Consider the following 18,972-nt stretch of genomic DNA (forward strand, 5'->3'; position numbering starts at 1 on the left):
ATTTTCTGTTACTTAGATTGAAACCATCTGACTACTGACACAGTATTATTATCCATCTTTTACAGAAGAAAAAACTAAAGCTTAGAGAAAACAAGTAAGTGGTCACACAGTCAAATCAGTAGCAGATTGAAGATATGAACTTGGGTGTTCCTGCTTAAAACATCTAAGTTCACTCCATTCCCCTCCGCCAGCCCCTATTATCCGTTTCACAGACATCTTTATTTTTTTATCTTTCAGATTTTTGTTAGTAATTGTACTATGACGTATGTTATAAGTTAACTATAAGAGCTAGCATATTAAAAGTGTTTTAATAATGTAGACACTTGTCAGTCCCTTGGTTACAAGCTACCAAGTTCAACACTGTCTTTTTGTTATTAATACCATGTTCTGTTTCCCTGCTGTTCTTTTTTGCTTGCTTTTTTTTCTTAGGGGAAGAAATGTTCCTCCTTTTCTCCCTGGCTAGGTTAGCCTCTCCCCTAATGAGCTTGCTCTAACCTCCCTGCCTTCTTTGGGACTTTGTTCCATCAGTCACTCAGGATCTGGAATTGTCAATGTAGCCTTTTCATTTCAGTATATAAGCAAATTCAATCCTGCCTAACACTTCCACCCTTTCTCTTGATCCTGATAACTCTTTGAGCTATTCTCTTCTTCATTACATTTACCAAGAGACTTCTAGAAAATGCAGCCTACATTTGCTATTTCCACAAATGTCCTCTTCATTGAAATTGCTCTCCTAAACGTCTCTTAGGAGGAAGATGCATTGCAACCCTGCCCACACAAAGAAGGGAGAGGTAAGATTACGTTGTGTTACAAGATCTGTTCCTTGAGGGGGGCATGGCTCTCTGTGGGCAGGGTCAATGTGTGTGAAAATATTATCCATGCCTCATGCTTCCTTGCGTTTCCTGTTCCATGTCTCCCGTAGCAAGCACACCTAGGTAGGGCATTGTCCTTTGGAGACAGTGACCATCCTTTCTTCTTATCTTCCATTCCTGCCTCCCTCATTCCATCTCTTCCTCCTTAGAACAAATCAGAGAAAGGCAAGATTTGGGGGAAGTGCTAGGCACCTCATAACTAAGCAAGGGGACCCACTACCTTTGTACCTAATAATGATAAATTTATTTTGGTGCTGTAATTGTCTATTAAATGCACAGAAAGGAGGAATAAGCAATAGGGCAGGATTCTGGCATGACTGGGTTTTTGAACATAATACCATCAAAATACCAAAATCCATCAGAACAACATTCTGAGTCTCGGCAGTCACCATTGACTTTTTTCTCTCTACATCCGCCCCTCCACTCCAGCTTTATTGTGATGTGATTAACAAATAAAAAATGTATATAGTTAAGGTATCCAATGTATTGTTTTGATATATGTATATGTGAAGTGATTACCACAGTTAAGCTAATAAGCATATCCATCACCTCACATATTACTTTTTTAAAATTGAAGTATAGTCAGTTTACAATGCATCAGTTGTTTCTGGTGTACAGCATAATGCTTCAGTCATACATATACATATATATATTTGTTTTCATATTCTTTTTCATTGTAGGTTAGTACAAGATATTGAATAGAGTTCCCTGTGCTATACAGTGTACACTTTTTGTTTATCCATATTACCTTTTGTGTGTGTGTGTGGTGAGAACATTTAAGATCTATTCTATTAAATTTCAAGTATACAGTATATTATTAACTGTTAACTGCAGTCACCATGATGTACATTAGGTCCTTACCATTGACTTTCTAGTAGTCAAATTCAGTGATTTCATATGAGGTTTTATTCTTTTTGATCTCTATGTAACATATTTGATTCTCTTAGCCAGTCCCTCTCTCTTGAAGTGCTTTACTTGGCTTTTATGCCATGTTACTTTACTAGTTACTTATGGTAACTCAATCTATTAGTTTTATTTGCCTGTCTTCTGGCAAAAAAAGTACCCCAGAGATGTTATGGGAATGCCCTCCCCCTGACAATCTCAGCCCATATGATCTCCTTCCACTAACAGCTCAAGAGGTGGGCAACTGATTGGCTCTCACATATGAGTGGAACAGGAAATAGAGCGTGGAGCTTGCTGTGGCCGTTTGGCTACTACTTGGAATTTGAGGCTAGAGCCTAAGTGGCCAGAAGCAGAGTGGAGCATGAAGCTCTTGGTGACATCCTGGTTTTTGAGTCCCATATCCAGATGTACTTGAAACGAGCCTATCAGAAACTTTTCTGAGACAACAGCCAATAAATCCTCCCTCTCCACCATGATTTTGGCTTAAACCAGTTTGATTTGGGTTTTCTTTCTTTTGCGATCTAAACAACACTAAAACAACTCTTGTGTTTCACTGTGTATATATAAATGCATAGAGAAAGTTCTGGAAATACACATTCCAAATGGATCGGTGTGGTTATCTCTGGGGAAAGGGGACTGTTATGATGAGAGAGGTGATTGGAAAGAAATCTGTAGCCATATAGCTAAAACCTCTCTCTGCTTTCCCCCTTCTACTGTGGGTCCTTAGTGTTTCTGAAGGTTGTAAAGCAAATGTACTTACTAACTTCGGCTTTCGGACTTAGCTTGCCAACTAATAATGGTGCTCATAATTATTATTTACTCTGCAATAGCAATTAGATGTATTTCAAAGTTCTTTTTCATTTCTAGTAAGTTGAGTCGTTGCTGTTCCATTATCTGCTCTGAAACTAAGAAAACAAGGCACAAACTAATTTAGTGGTTTGTCCAGAGTTTTACAGTAAAACACTGACAGGGCTGAGATGCATGACTTCTCATCCTTAGCCAATGAGCTTTCCATTTCATCATAATTTGCAGCCGGGGCAGGCTTCACGGAACTACATTTTAGACTCATATTGCGGTGCTGAACTGAACTTGATTCCCTCCAAGGACTGAGAAGAACTCTGTTTAAGTCTGTGATTAAAGTCTGCCTTTTTTTTTTTTCATGTCATATTTCTTTTCAGATGTAAACTGATCCCAGTTATTTATTTAGGTGCCCTGATGATAGTCAGCAAAACCACTTTAAGTAGTTTAGTGTTCTGCAACACAAAAGCTGAATTCCCAGGAAAGGATGCTCAGGGGCCGAGTTGTTCCTGCTAGGAGCAAAAGGCAGTTGGTTTCATCTCAGCAAGGAGGAACTGTCAACAGTACCCGCTAATTCTCATCTGGGAAGCCCTGCTTTTAAAAAAAAAAAAAAAAAAAAAAAAAAAAAAATCAATGAACCAACTCACCACCAGGTGGCGCACTTTTATAACAGCGGACACAGAAAAGGGCTCGCTCCTACCTGACTCTTTTCTGAGGCCTGAATATTAAAGAGTTCATTGCTCCAGAGCTAAAAGCTCTCTCTGTTTAACTGATACCTGGGAATTAGGAGAGAGCCTTTCTTTAAAGCCATACAATAAGTTTAAACAGTTAAGCCCTCTGAGCTCACTAATTCATTTTTCCTTGTTGCTGGAAATCAAAGTGCTGTATTATGGAGATAATCATGACAGATAATTCAAAGGAAAGCAATTTTGACAAATTCTAATATGACTTTATATTGAAACTGAGACGACGACAAAATGCTTTTCTTTAAAAGGAAACAGTTTTAGGCTTCATGGAAAAAATAGGCCTCATACGAAGTAACCTTTTGCTCAAATAAGGAAAATAAAAGAGCACTGAAACGCTAAGGAATACAATTATATGATGCTTTACCTCCTGCCCTGAGTATGAAGAATGAAAGCAAATCAGAGAGACAAAGTCAATGTTTCTCTTCTAAAGTGAAGCTGTATAAAATGATTTGCTAATGACTTAAAGCGAGGGAAAAAAAACCCACAATTAACTCAACAGTTTAAAACACTGGTGGCAAGTAATATCATCTTTGCTTTGTTTCAAGCAAACAGGCAGTTAAAATTGCCCTACAAGTGGAAGGCAGTAGTGCAGATTTCTCAGGGGAGAAAGCGCCTTCCTTTGGGTGGGCATGTTGGGAGAGCTAGGTGGATATTGCCTGTTAAACACCAAATCGGATCAATCCTTAGGTTTACTTTGTATCCGTGGGAGCTACCTCGTGATGCAAGACTGGAATGTATAAATGTGAATTTTCCTTCACACACCAGGGATCCCTGGAAGGAGGTTTCAGATTCGCCGGGGGGGGGGGGGGAGATTATCTCTGTCCTCAAAGGAACATGTACCATGCCTTTAAAACAAGCTTACGTTGAGGAGGGACTGGCGATGAGAGGAAACGGAATTGCTCCAGAACCAACTCATTTATGTCACAATATTATAAAAGGAGGAAGGGTACTGTGCCATAACAGGACATTTTTTTTCTACACCGTTCCAGCCTTGGCCATGCTCAAGCTGTTTTAAAGGGTTCTCTCCTTGCCTTTGCAAACCGTGCCATCATCATCGGCCGGTTTCTCGGTCTAGAAGCCTATTACTGGGCACTCAAACATGGGCCTGCTCCCCAGCAGCATCCCCCAAACTAGGGGTAATTCCTGACAGATGAGAGAGCCCTAAAAGGAGGAGCCTAGGTCAGGGGTCGCCCTCGACCTGAGGGCGGGGTTTAGGGGTCCGGGGAGGGCTGAGCCTGGCCCCGCCTAGGGAAGGGGCGGAGCGTGCCCGCGACCCCGCCCCGCCGGCGGGGCCGCACGTGACCCGCGACCCCGCCTCCCGCCCGCCCGCTCCGCAGCGCCAGCTCGGCAGGCGCGGGGCGTGAGTGTCGAGTGAGAGCCGCCGGGCGCTGCGGACAGCAACTTTCTCCCCGGAGCGGCCACGGCGGCGGCGGCGGCGGCGGCTGCTGCCGTGGCAGTCCGAGCGGGCGCCGGGAGGAGGAAGGCGGCGGCGGCTCGGTGTGCGCGCTCGGGCCGTCCAGCCCTCCGAGACCGCCGGCCCGCGGAGCCTCGTTCCCCCCCGGGTAGCCCCGGGCCCCTGCCCTATGTCCCGCAAGGCGAGCGAGAATGTGGAGTACACGCTGCGGAGCCTGAGCAGCCTGATGGGCGAGCGGCGCAGGAAGCAGCAGGAGCCGGACGCGGCGAGCACGGCCGGGGAGCGCAGCCTCTTGGCGGCCGCGGAGTCGAGCGCCAGCCTGCAGGGCGCGGGCGGGGGCGCGGGCGGCGGCGGCGGCGTCGGGGACCTGGAGCGCGCGGCGCGGCGGCAGTTCCAGCAGGACGAGACCCCCGCCTTCGTGTACGTGGTGGCCGTCTTCTCGGCGCTGGGCGGCTTCCTGTTCGGCTATGACACCGGCGTGGTGTCTGGGGCCATGCTGCTGCTCAAGCGGCAGCTCAGCCTGGACGCGCTGTGGCAGGAGCTGCTGGTGTCCAGCACGGTGGGGGCGGCCGCCGTCTCGGCGCTGGCCGGCGGGGCCCTCAACGGCGCCTTCGGCCGCCGCGCCGCCATCCTGCTGGCCAGTGCCCTCTTCACCGCCGGCTCCGCCGTGCTGGCCGCGGCCAACAACAAGGAGACGCTGCTCGCCGGCCGCCTGGTTGTGGGGCTCGGCATCGGTGAGTTCGGGCTCGGCGAAGGGCGCCCGGGGGCCCCTGGCGACACCGCCCTTGACCCTGGCCGCTGCCTTCCTTTTGCACACTCCGGGGTCCCCGTCGGGTCTCGCCGGGTCCAGAGAATGCTCATCTTCTAGCTCCTGCTTCGAGAGCCCATCTGTTTGTTAGTCCGGCCTCTCAGACACCCCAGGGGTGGGGGTGGGCGTTCGCCGTGGGCTCCCGGAGCCCGCGTGGAATCCTTGATCGCCCCCAGACAAGTGAATCCGCGTGACTGGTGCCTCTCAGCACTTCCAGGAACCCCGCGCATCCCCAGCTTTTTGCTTGATCCAACCCTACCTGATGCCGATCCAGAGCTTCGAAGGGAGGGTCGCTTTCCTTTCCTGCCTCGTCTCACTTTGTTTCTCTACTGCTAGACTCTTTGTTTTTTCTAGGATCCCAGACTCCAAACCCAGTCAGTCTTAAAGTCACAGTAAGAGAATTTTTAAAGTTAATCATGACATCTGGACTTTATTCTTTGCTTCTCCTCACTTTCTTTCTCTAGGCATTTGGGGGGGGGGTGGAGTATTATTTTTCTCTTATTTTTCTTTTACTTTTCGTATTGCCCTTTACTTTCATCTTTTTCCCAAGTGAATTCTTGGCTTTTCCTGTTTTCTGACTTTTTTTCCTTTAAACCCATATTCACTCATTCTCCTTTTGCCTCTCCTGCTTTCCCTTGGGCCATGTTCACTTCCTAAATTCATTTAGAAACTACTCACTCTGTGGATAAATGCCCAGCAAGGTAGATGTTTGCAATTTACTTCAAAAATGGAAGGATTAAGGTTCACTTGGCATTGATTTTTCACCCCGGTTGCTGAGCAGGGGAGGTGCAATTGGCAAGTTCTTGGCAGATGGAAGCTATTTGGAATGTGCTCAGTATTATTAGAAAGCACTTTTGAGGCAAAGTAGGGGGTTGAGACTTAAATCTCGCTAGTAATTTTTCTAGGATGCCGCTGATGCTTTTTTAATGTTTCGTTTCATGATTCAGATCTGTGTTTCCTGTAGGGTGCTGTTGAAGGATTTCTTCCCCATGGCAGGGGTTTTGATGAAAGAGCCTGTTAAGCCTGGGGCTCTTGATGGATGATCTGTCCATTCACCACTTGTTTGACGTTTATGCTTTTCACCTCTTCTCTGTAGGCTCTGAGGGGGAGGGGACCACCGGCCTAAAACCCAGATCACTGCACTTTGTATCCAAAATCTCTCATTACTAACTTCCCTTTTGTTTGTTTATTGCACTGTTAATTAGTAAAGCAGGGTAAATCTCTCAGTAAAGTGTTAAGTTGGCTCATAAAGTCCAAAATGATCAAAACGTACAGCTGAAATGAAACCTGTTTATATAGGAGCAGCCTGTGTCTTCAGGACTCTTTTCTCAGTCTTCTCTGCATGGGACACCCAGACCACCTTTTTTATTACTTCTGACATTGAAATAATGTAATTTTAGGTAGCAACATTTGTTCAGTAAGACTGAATCTGACTTGGGATTCAAAATTCAGTGCTGTTGTGCAGAAATCTGTAAAAGTTTCCTTGTGAGTAGCTCTGGTAAGTGTTGGATGTTTGGATATTATGTTGACTTTTTTATCTGATAGGAAAATGGAGCACCTGCGTGTGTAAGGCCCCCTTCCAGAGGCTGTGAGCAGAACAGTGAGGAGCGTTGATGCTCCAGTAAGAGCGGCAGATCAGGATGAAAGCAAGGTAGAACTTGCCAAGCTCTGTTTAAAAGGCTCGCAGAGAGGGCTGGTGAGTTAGAAAAGGGTTCAGTCACCCCTGACAGAGGAAAGCTTAAGCTCTTCCAGGTTGAAATGGTGTGTTGATGAGTAGTATTTTAACGGTAGAAATGAGGAGAGTACTTTCTAAGTCAGGAATCGAATAAAGAAAGGAAAGAAAAGGCCACGCTTTGGGGAACCAGGTGGGTGCAGCAGAGAGGACGGAGCAGGAGGTAAGATTGGAAAGGTTGATGTGCAGGAACTGTGGATGTGCTTGTGTCTCCCAGCCTCGTTCCCTGGCACCTGGGCTGCTTGCTTGAGGATGGAGCCAGTTGGGACGTGGTCCTGAGTTAGTCTTGGCATGGCCTGTCTCACTCCTAGGGGATCGCCCCTTCGAATAGCAGTCCTGATCCAGAGTTTTGTTAAAAACCCTTCTCACTTATAAAATCAAGAATGTTTTAAGGTCATAAGCAAGCTTTGAAATAGGCCGCGTTAAACACCACCACCTTTCACGTAAAACCCTTAAACTCACAAAGGTCACTAACCATTCAAGAAAGAAGTCACAAATATTTTTAGCTACGAGGAAATGGGTCCTTAACATGAGCATTTTTGAGGGGATGCAAAATCAGTTTTGCTTATTTTAGTACAATAAATCTGGGTTTATTTCAGGCCTTTTTAAGTAGTTAAATTTTATGTGTGGTCAGGAGCTTTTTTTTTTTTCCATCCTTTTGATATTTAGTAAATGTTGACGAATAACAAAATGTGTCTTCTGATATCTTTTCCCGACAGGTTTGCAGTGATTCTTTCTTCCACAGATTGACCTGCAGTACATGTAAGGCCGGCAAGGACAGGGCTTTTTGTTCATCTTGTTCACTTGATGTACTCCTAGCCCACAGGAGTACTTGCTGAGTAAATGAGTGACTAGTAAGCAGAAATGTTAAAAAATTCCATTGCTGATAGGGTATTGCTCTAAGTTAGGATTGTTACTAAAAAAAAAAAAAAAGTGTATCATGAAATATTTCAAAGGCCATCTAAGGGTTTTAGTTTGTAATAGTGCAGTGACATCATTTCATTCATTCATATGTTCAGCAAATACTAATTGAGCTTCCATTATTGATTCTGTCAGTTTTGGGGAGAGGGCAGTAATTAGACAGATAAAAAGCCAACCCTGGAGGTGTTCATTCTCTAATGGAGCAGAAAGGCCATCAACAAGCAATTAAAATACAGTAGAGGTTTCTCTGAGTGCCATGGGAAATGCAGAAGTGTAGGCAATTGAATTTGGGGGGAGGGGGGCACGGAGAAAATAGAACACACAATTAAGGAGGTTTTTCAGAAACAGATATTTAAACTGGGGTTTGAAGGGTGAGTAGGAGTTCTGCAGATTTACAGACAGCCATGAAAGGAACTAGTGTTTATTTAGTGCTTTAGTATATGCTGGGCACCCTGCTGTTCCTTTACACATTATCTCACTGCATCCTTCTAGCCCTTTGAAACAGGTCCCCCTTGGCTGGGTGTGGAAACAGGTGACAGGCAGAGCTCAGAGGTAATGTGAGTTAGGTTCCAGACCAACTCGCCAAAATAAAGTGAATATTGCAGTAAAGCGAGTCGCACAGACTTTCCGGTTTCCCAGTGCATAGCAAAGTTATGGTTACACTGTGCTGTAGCTTGTTATGTCTCAAAAAAACAACGTACAGATCTTAATTTAAAAATACTTTATTGCTAAAAAATGTTAACCATAATGTGAACCTTCAGGTAGTAATCTTTGGGTGGAGGGTCTTACCTCCCTCCATGTTGATGGCTGCTGACTGATGGGGGTGGTGGCTGTTGAAGGTGGAGGTAGCTGTGGCAATTTCTTAAAATAAGACCACAGTGAAGTTTGCTGCATCAATTGATTCATCCTTTCACAAATGATTTCTCTGTAGCCTCCACTGCTGTTTGATAGCATTTTACCCATAGTTGGAGCTTTCAAAATTGGAGTCAACCCTCTCAGACGCTGCCACTGCTTTATCCACTAACTTTATGCAACATACTCTAAATCTGTCATTGTCATCTCAGCAGTCTGCACAGCATCTTCACCAGGCGTAGACTCCGTCTTGAGAAACCACTATCTTTGCTCATCCAGAGGAAGCAACTCTTTAGCTGTGAACATTTTATCGTGAGGTTGCAGCAACTCAGTCACAACCTCAGGCTCTGCTTCTAATTCTACGTCTCTTGCTGTTCCCACCACATCTGCATGCACTTTCTCCACCGAAGTTTGAACCCCTCAGAGTCATCCATGAGGGTGAAAATCAACTTTTCCAAATTCTTGGGAATGTTGATATTTTGACCTCTTCCCATGAATCATGAATATTCTTAATGGCACTTGGAATGATGAATTCTTTCCAGAAGATCTTCAATGGACTTTGACCACATTCATCAGAGGAATTACTGTCAATGGCAGCTATAGCCTTACACAATGTATTTCTTAAAAATAATAATACTTGAAAGTCGAAATTTCTCCTTGATCCATGGGCTGCAGAATGGATGCTGTGTTAGCAGGCCTGAAAACAACATCGATGTCATACATCTCCATCAGAGCTCTTGGATGACCAGTGAGCAGTAATATTTTGAAAGGAATCTTCTCTTCTGAGCAGTAGGTCTCAATAGAAGGCTTAAAATATTCAGGAAACCATGTTGTAAACAGATGTGCTGTCATCCTGGCTTTGTTCCATTCAAAGAGCACCGGCAGGGTAGATTAAGCCTAATTCTTAAGGGCCCTAGGGTTTTCAGAATGGTACATGAGCATTGGCTTCCACTTAAAGTCACCGGCTGCATTTGCCCCTAACAAGGCAATCAGTGTGTCCCTTGAAGCCTTGAAGGCAGACCTTGACTTCTCTCCTGCTGTGAAAGTTCTTGATGGAATCTTCTTCCAATATAAGGCAGTTTCATCTGCACTGAACCTTTGTTGTTTGGTGTGGCCACCTTCGTGAATTATCTGACCTAGATCTTCTGGATAACTTGCACTTTTAGGCCATCAGGATGGCTTCTTTCCTGAAATCTCAGGAACCAACTTCTGCTCCTTCTCTTCTGCAGCTTCTTTGCCTCTCAGCCTCCATAGAATCAGAGTTAGGTCCTTGCTCTGGACCAGGCTTTGGCTTAAGGAAATGTTACAGCTGGTTTGATCTGGTTTGATCTTCTGTCCAGACCACTACAGCTTTCTCCATATTAGCGAGAGGACTGCTTTCTTATCAGTCATGTATTCTCTGGAGTCATGCTTTTAATTTCCTCCGACTTTGCATTCACAGCTTGGCCAGCGGGTGCAAGAGGCTGAGCTTTTGGCCTGTCTGGGCTTTTGACATGCCTTCCTCACTGAGCTTAACCATTTCTAGCTTTTGATTTAAAGTGAGAGATCTGTGACTCTTCACTTCACTTGGACACTTAAGAGACTAATAAGTGTAAAGATATTAACTGGCCTAATTTAAATATCAGTGTGTCTTGGGGAAAATGGGAGGCTTGAGGACAGGGAGAGAGAGGCTAGGGAGCCTCTGGTTCCTGGAGCAGTTAGAACAAACACATCACTGACTGATTACGTTCCCATCGTAGATGGGTGTGGTTTGTGACGGCCCCAAGCAGCCGCAATAGTGACATCAAAGATTGCTGCCCGCAGGTCATCGTTAACAATTGTAATAATGATGGGAAGTGCTTGAAATATTGTGAAAATTACCAAAATGTGACACAGAGATACGGAGTGAGCAAATGCTGCTGGAAACATGGTACCCATGGGCTTGTTCCATGCAGGGTTGCCACACACCTTCAATTTGTAAAAAATGCAGTATCTGCAAAGCCCAGTGAAGCAAGGTTTGCAGTAAAACAAGGCATAGCAATTAAATAACAAGGTCACTGGTACAGAATCAGGACTGAAAAACCAAAACCTCAGAGTCTTGCTCTTTTGATTACTGGGCCTTAAAGTTAGCATTAACAACAGGTGTAAAGGCATTGAAAAGTCAAAGCAGCAATGAAGCATAAAGTCAGTGAAGGGTGTTGATGGGGGGATCGTAAAACTGGAATGATTCTTTGGGGGTGTGGACTAGGCTGAAGAGGGTTTATCTGGCTATGACCATGAGGGGCAGGCTTTGGAGGTCATGAATGATATAATTAGATTAAACTGACCTTGAAAAAATTTTTTTTTTCTTTAAACTATTCTGCTTTTAAATTCCTCCTTTCTTCTCCAAACTTTGGTCAACAACAAAAAAGAAATTAGAAAGAAAGAAAAATACAGGAGGCTGCATATAAGAAAAGAGTTTATTTGGGATCTTAAGAATTGTAATTTGTTAGACAGATTCAGGTCAATGCAGAAAGAGTGCTCCAAGGAAGTGAGTCAGGTAAAGATAGAAGGTCACAAGGTTGTTAAAAGTTGCCGGGCGAGAATCCTGACTGTCTCAGAAGCAAGTTGGAAAATTCCTAACCTTAAGGAATCACGAGTTGTTTTATGGTAGGGGTCCAGTAAGTAGCTTGAGTTTCTGGTGGGTGTTCTAGGTGACTTTACTAGGTCAAAAGGCCAGATTCCATCCAGGCTGAGAAATGCACTTTCCTAACGGCCTCCCGGCTCTGTTTAAGAGAGCTCTCTCTGCATTACATTCTTATTTTCCTTTCACACCTTCTTTGAATTTATTAGTATTAGAAATCTTTTGCCAAGATGATTACTAACGGGTGAATAAAACGTGTGGCCGTGAATTACTGGAGTAGGAAGTCAGTGGTACTACAGAATCAGCTTACTTAGTACCTGTTTTGAAAATGGCGTTGTTTGAGGTTTTTGGCTTCACCAGAGGTTCCTTTAGTTCCTCTGGTTGGTTTTGCTCTTAACTGTGACTTGAGTCCTGGGACCAGACTTTCTCCATTTTTTCCTGCCCTGTTACCTCTGACATCAAACTTTTTAAACTTCAAGGCTCAAATTTCAAATGGGACACACAGTTGCAAGCTCAGAGTTTATTGTATTCTTCAGAGTAATCTTATTTTGTACGTCCTTGACACAGTTACATTTTGCAAGTGTGTGTTTACCAGTATTGTACCTACAGGCAAAGTTTGAGGTGTGGTTCGATACAAAAGTATTGGAGGAATGTGAGTTTGCACATTTGTTGTGTGATTGTTGTCTGGGACCTTGTGTCTCTCATGCTTAACACACACACAAGGTTGTGAAAGGACAGAGTATAAGAACATAGTACTGTTATCATTGTTAGCATGTACGTAACCAAAAAGCAGTCAGTGTAATTTAGCCTGCTCCATGCTGTTGGCATTTACTCTGCTCCCCATTATAAGTGGTGATTTAGCACCTGAGATCCAAAAATCTCTTAAGTTCAGATGTTACCAGTGTTCAAAACCTTTACTGGGAATTGACGTATTCACTTACACAGCACGGGTTAGCTGAATTAATCTTCGCTTTACACGAGTTTCTCTTCTGTCAGCCTCTGTTTCACTACTCCCTCTCCTGGAACACACTTTGTAGCTGCATTTTGCAGCTTGCAAATGCTATGTTACAGCCTGTTGAGTAATACTTTTCAAAAATACTACATTTTTTTTTTCAAGCGGCACTTTGAATTTTTATCCTTTAATGGAAAGCAAGTGTAAAATCTCGTTTGATCAAAAAGTCATGCAATACTGAGATTCATATCAATAAAGAATTTCATTTAAGGTAACCATGGTTGGTCAGAATCAGGCAGATTTTTTAATAGCTCATCAGCTAGTGCAATTTTTTTTTTGTTTTTTGCAATCAATTTTGTTCCACCTGCCCCCCACTCCCCCAACCACGATTTCTCTCAGTTTTATATTCTTTTGAAGCAGGATTTCTGTATTGGATTTATGCTCGTTCCTGGTGTGAAACTGATGTGTAAAGTCAAACTTTGACTTCTGTTTCCTTGTTTCATACACAGTGACAGTTTGTGTGCACCGCCCCGCCCTCCTGCCCCCACACTTTTATATCTGGCACTGTTGACGTTGTGGAGATATAGTGAGAATTATGACCTGATTATGTTTACCTAGTAGTATTGCAACACCCTTGTCAATAAGATGACAAAAATCTGTCAACGTTGAGCTCCGTGAGGTTGTTCATGTGACTTCTACATAAAACATGTTTTTCGCCCATCCTTACTTCCCTCTTCTCTATTTTAAGCCAAAGTAAGAACAGTCTGAGTTGACTGATTCACACTCTCGTCTTTGGCTTTAATACCTCTAATGACCCACCTGCTGGTAGATCTCAGACAGCAAGCAGTCTTTGCCATCTTAACTCAAAAGCACCTAAAACTGTTGTCCTTTTTTCCTCCTGATTTGACTCGGTCCCTTTATGCCTCCTTCCTGTCTACAAGGCTTCTCATTTCCTTACCTTCTTTTTCCTTTGACCTTCAGAGTAAAGAGTACGCAACACTTCTGTAGAGAAAATGTCATTGTCTGAAAGACAATCTCTACTCAGCAGAAAACCCCAAAATGTTTTTACACGTTGAAAATTTAACTTCCCTGGATGTAGAGAGAGAAAAACAATAGCCGAGTTTTACAGATACTTTCAAACTCCAGTTGGGAGTGCTGCATGCTTCATACTTGGGCCTGTTTATTAAATATTAGCACCATTCTTTGGAATGATGTGGTCTGGAGTATGTGTCAAAAGTTACACAGCAGAAGCCTCGTTTTACAAAAGGCTGAGCAGTGTGACAGGGTCACCAGTGCCACCTTGCATGGTGGCATCAGGGTGGCGCCATCACCCTTCTGTGCTGATGCCAGCAGCTCCCTGTCCCGCCCCCAGGGGGCCTCCACAGTTACTTGGAGGCAGAATGTGAATTGGCAATCGATTTGCTGCCAACACCCTGGAAGTGATAATACCTGGCATTTGTTCCATGCTTCGCCTGTGCCAGACACTCTCCTAACCCTTTTGCATATATTCACATAATTTTCATGATAACCCAGTGAGCTAATACTATTACAGGCATACCTCATTTTATTGCGCTTCAGAGATAATTGCTTTTTTTTTTTTTTTTTACAAATTGAAGTTTTGCGGCAGTCCTGCATTGAGCAAGTCTGTTTGTGCCATTTCTCCAACAGCATTTGCTCACTTGGCGTCTCTGTGTCAGATATTGGTAATTGTTGCAATATTTCAGGCTTTTTTCACTATTCTGATATTTGTTACCGTGATTTGTGACACCATTGCGAAAAATTACCACTTGCTGAAGGCCCGGGTGATGGCTAATATTTTTAGCATTAAAGTCTTTTTTAATTAAAATATGTACATTGAGTTTTAAGACATAATTTTGACTTGCTTTATTGCCATATCTTCCTTATTGTGACGGTGTGGAACTGAACCTGCAGTATTCCCGGGATATGCCTGTATCTTCTTTTAAAGAAAAAGGTATTTCAGCAGAAAGGGGTGAAGTAACTTTCTCGTGGTCACAGGGTTCCTGAGGGTGGAGCCGGAGATCGCTCACCAGAGGTCTGGCTTCAGAGTCTCCATGCTCAACTGCTTTGTAGCTCTGTCCCTTCTCCCTAGAACTAGCATAATTGTTTTTTACCATGATACGTTGTGTGATTGTTACTTTTAAAATATAAAAATTTTAAATGGGTTTTTCAAGAACCCAGCCATAGCGTATCAAGGAGAGACAACGGGAAAAGCAAAGCTTAGGGGTTAGAACATCTCTGCTTTGCTAAGAGCTTGTGAGCAGGGATGCCTGTAATCAGAGCTGCTCTGTTGCACAACTCCAGGGGGCGCATTCCCATGGTATTCACCCTCAAGGGGGAGCCTTCACATGGGATAGAGTGAAAATGGGGCCCCCTGGATTTGGACAACACAGAGCTACTGCCTATGAGACAGCAAATAAAATTTTCAAAGTGCTTTTTTCTGCTTTATCCTCAAAGTTCATGATGTCCTCTCTGCATGGAACGAGCTTTTCCATAACATTGTCTGTACCTCTTGTCCTGATGCCATTTACTGAGTGAGTTTTTTAGGTGTTGGAGAGACAAAGATAAAAGTAGTCCCTTTTCTTCAAAGACCTAAGTCTAGTGAGTAAAAGGCAAAACCCAGGAGCACAGAAACGTGTCGTTAATCCTGCGGTAGAAGTATCTGTAGGGTGTTTGCCATCCTTCCAGGTCCAGCTTTACTGTGTGGGCTTTCTCAGTTGGCCTCTGCTAAGCACTGACACTTTCTCTGAACCGCACTTGTGGCATTTAACTGCATTATTCCTTGCAATATATATCTTTTTGGCGGTGATTCACCTCCCCTGGTAGAACAGAAACTCATGGGGTTAGGTAATTAGGTGTTAATAGTTTTGATGTCCTTTTACTGCACTTAGTAACACTATTTATATATTAAGCTCTTAAATACGTAGCAAACTAAGGAGTGCATAAAAGTAACACCCAAATCACATTGCTGTAGCTGCGCGCTAGAAGCCTCAGATGTGTACTTAACTGCTGCACTGTTAATTCAGAAACTGGAGTAACATGGTGGTAAGGCTTTAGCCATCTGGATTCACACTGCCTGGGCTCACACCCTGGCCACTAGTTTCCTGGGCGACTGGATCAAGTTCTGGGCTTCAGTTTCCTCATCTGTAGAGTGGTGATAACACCTGCCTCCTAGAAGGTTATGAGGATTAAATGAGTCCATGTTTAAAATGTGCTTTCACAGTGCCTGGCAAAGCAAAGCATCAGAGTTTACTAAACATCCACACATAAGGTACATAACCTTGGGCATTTAGCACTGTGTGCCTCAGTTTCCATGTCTCTGAAGTGGGTGTTATGATAGCATGTAGAAATTAGGTTGTTGTAGAAAGTAAATGAGCTAATGCATGTGAAAATATCTGGCTGTGAATAAATGGTAGATCTGAGGAGCTCTAGCCATCTTGATCATTGCCTTATCCCTGCTGTTTTGCAGTCAACAGGAACAAAAGTACCCTTAGACTTATATGTTTATCATAACTAGTTAACAGAAGAGTAAAAATTCTGTAATGTAAAGCGGACAGTCAGACTTGAAAGACTGAATGAGTAGTTTAAAAGCGGGCAGTACTCTTTCTTTCAAGTGTTAGTTATATTATGTGAAATTTCCTTCTAGCAGGAGAGATGGAGTTTTGAACTGGATCTTGTGGAAAGTTACAAACATTGGTTGTCTGAGGGAAGGGTCTGTTTCTGGTGGGGGAAGACGGAAGTGATAACTGTAAAGCATTGAGGAGGACAGGCAGTTTTTCTTGGCTAGGTGGAGGGGCTGAATACGAAAGTTAAAATGTGAACCTGTTTGTTAGAACCAGTAGTGAAGAACCAGTTGGAGCTGTGATATTAGATCTGTCTTGTCATGTAGTATTTTATATGCTTATTTATAGACAAAACAGTTAATTCTCAGTGGAAAAGATACATCTGCTTTTTAGGAGGCAACGGATGAATAGTTTCAATAAAAATTTGAAAGTAATAGTTTTGGAATAAAAAGATTTTTAATAATGGAAGCTTTCATATGAAACTCCATTATCATATTTTTGGGCTTGGTTTATGACTCCATGTCAGGAACTCATTCCGTACAACATAGCAAGAAAATTGGGAACTAAAATCGTGTACATAGTATTTCAAGGACTAAACATTAACCATTTGATGTTTGCTTAGCAACTGCTTGTATTTTTGAAAGAAAAATTTCAAGGGCTGAAAATAAGTTGCAAACACATCTCTCAGTGGATTTCAAAGATTCTTGAAATCTAGTCACTATTAGGAATTAATATCAGCATAAAATTTGAAGCAGTTACTGCTGTGTCTACTCTACCTAATTCTGATATATACTATAAAATCATAAAGAAAATTGCTTCTAGAACTCCCCCTCCTCTATTTTTGGGTGGCCCAGTATAGTCAGTGTAACATGATTCTCTGTGATTTTGTAGGTGGGAAAGCACGTAAATCTGGACTATCTCAGAGGTAATGGCAGGGCCCCTCCTTCCTACCTGGCAGTGAAGTTGGTGAGGCTGGAAAATGCACAAAAAACACACAGAATCAAAACTGTTCAGATCCTTGGTCATGCCTCGTGAAAGCAAGCTTGTTGGGAATTTTTGTAAAATCTTTCATCATATTCACTCCTATGTTAGAAAAATATTTAGAATTTTTAGCAGTTTGCTATTCCTTCTTCTGCATGTTTGTCCTTTTTAAATTATTTTTGATGTTAAAATTCATCTAGTACTGCAAAGAACATAGAGCTCAAACACTTTGTCATTTTTCATTAAATACTCTCTACCTGTGAAATTTGTAATCTTCATTACCTGGGATACAAGAGAGGTATTTTAAAAACTCAAAATAGAGGAGGGTATAACTCAGTGGTAGAGTGCCTGCTTAGCATGCATGAGATCCTGGGTTCAATCCCCAGCACCTCCATTAAAAAAAAAAAAAAAAAACAACTAAAATTAAACCCAATTACTTCCTTCCTCCAAAAAAATTAAAAAAAAATAATAAAAGCTCAAAATAGGGTAGACCCTAAACAAAGTCCATTCTTTATGCCTGTGTATGTATGTGGTTTATGTGCAGTCAGTCATTAACCAAGAAGGTTATTTTCCTTAGGTTAAGAATGAATTAAAGGAACTGCAGAGAGGTTAGGTAGGTTAGTACTGTTAGTGCTGAGATACAAATCCAGGTTTCTGATCAAGGACCAGTGTCCTGTCCACTATGTGATAAATGCAGTTCTCGAGTGCGAAAACTAAGAGGAGTCACAAGGATATATCCTAGGTTAGGACAAATATATAAATAATATGTTTAAATACTATAATAATATATTATTAAAAGCAGAAAAGAGATGAACAGAGTAAAAGTTTCAGTAGTAGATCCAACTATTTGTAAGAGTTTAACATTGAACAAATCAGATAAGACAACGGAAAAAAATAATTATTAATAAATAATTGAGAAAAAGAAATATGAAAAAAATAATGTAAATGAAATGTGATCTCATATTCTCAATACCATATTGGTTTAAGAAACTACAGTTTAAAAAAGAGGAATGTTAACAAATTGAAAAATAAAAATCATATGACTTTTATTATATCTCATATCTCAATAGATGCAGAAAAAGCTTTTGACAAAATTCAACATCCATTTATGATAAAGAGTCTCCACTGAGTGGGTATAGAGGGAACATACATTGCCATAATAAAAGCCGTATTTGACAAACCCGCAGCTAACATCATACTAAATGGTGAAAAGCTGAAAGCATTTCTTCAAAGATCAGGAAAAGGCAAGAAGGTCCATTCTAACCACTTGTATTCAACACAGTATTGGAAGTCCTACCCACAGCAATCAGACAAGAAAGAAATAAAAGGAATCCAGATTGCAAAAGAAGAAATAAAACTGTTGATGTTTGCAGATAGTATGATTCTATTCATAGAAAATCCTAAATACGCCACCAGAGAACTACTACAGCTCATCAATGAATTCGGTCAAGTTGTAGGATACAAAATTAATATACAGAAATTGTTGTGTTTCTATACACTATCACCAGCTCTTGGTTTGATTCATTTTTTTCTATTGTTTTTTAATCTCTATTTATTTCCTCCCTGATCTTTATTATTTCCTTCCTTCTGCTGACTTTTGGTTTTGTTTGCTCTTCCTTTTCTAATTCTTTTAGCTGGTAGGTTAGAATGTTTATTTAAGATTGTTCTTCAATATTGTTAACATGGCCATAATGCCAAAGGCAATCTATAGATTTAATGCAATCCCTATCAAATTACCCAGGACATTTTTCACAGAACTAGAACAAATCATAATAAAATTTATATGGAATCACTAAAGACCCAGAATTGT

At 42.2% G+C, this 18,972-nt stretch overlaps 1 protein-coding gene across 1 annotated transcript in view; it reads left to right on the top strand.

Moving 5' to 3' along the window:
* The first annotated feature begins 3,924 nt into the window (after nt 1–3,924).
* Nucleotides 3,925–18,972, top strand: part of SLC2A13 (solute carrier family 2 member 13) — a 325,881-nt gene continuing 310,833 nt past the window's right edge. Inside the window, exon 1 of the mRNA XM_010970574.3 lies at nt 3,925–5,467. Within this exon, the coding sequence (XP_010968876.3) occupies nt 4,903–5,467 (565 nt within the window). The 5' untranslated portion in view covers nt 3,925–4,902. The remainder of the gene's footprint in view (nt 5,468–18,972) is intronic.

Source organism: Camelus bactrianus, chromosome 12 (assembly GCF_048773025.1).
Source record: "Camelus bactrianus isolate YW-2024 breed Bactrian camel chromosome 12, ASM4877302v1, whole genome shotgun sequence".
Classification (NCBI taxonomy): domain Eukaryota; kingdom Metazoa; phylum Chordata; class Mammalia; order Artiodactyla; family Camelidae; genus Camelus; species Camelus bactrianus.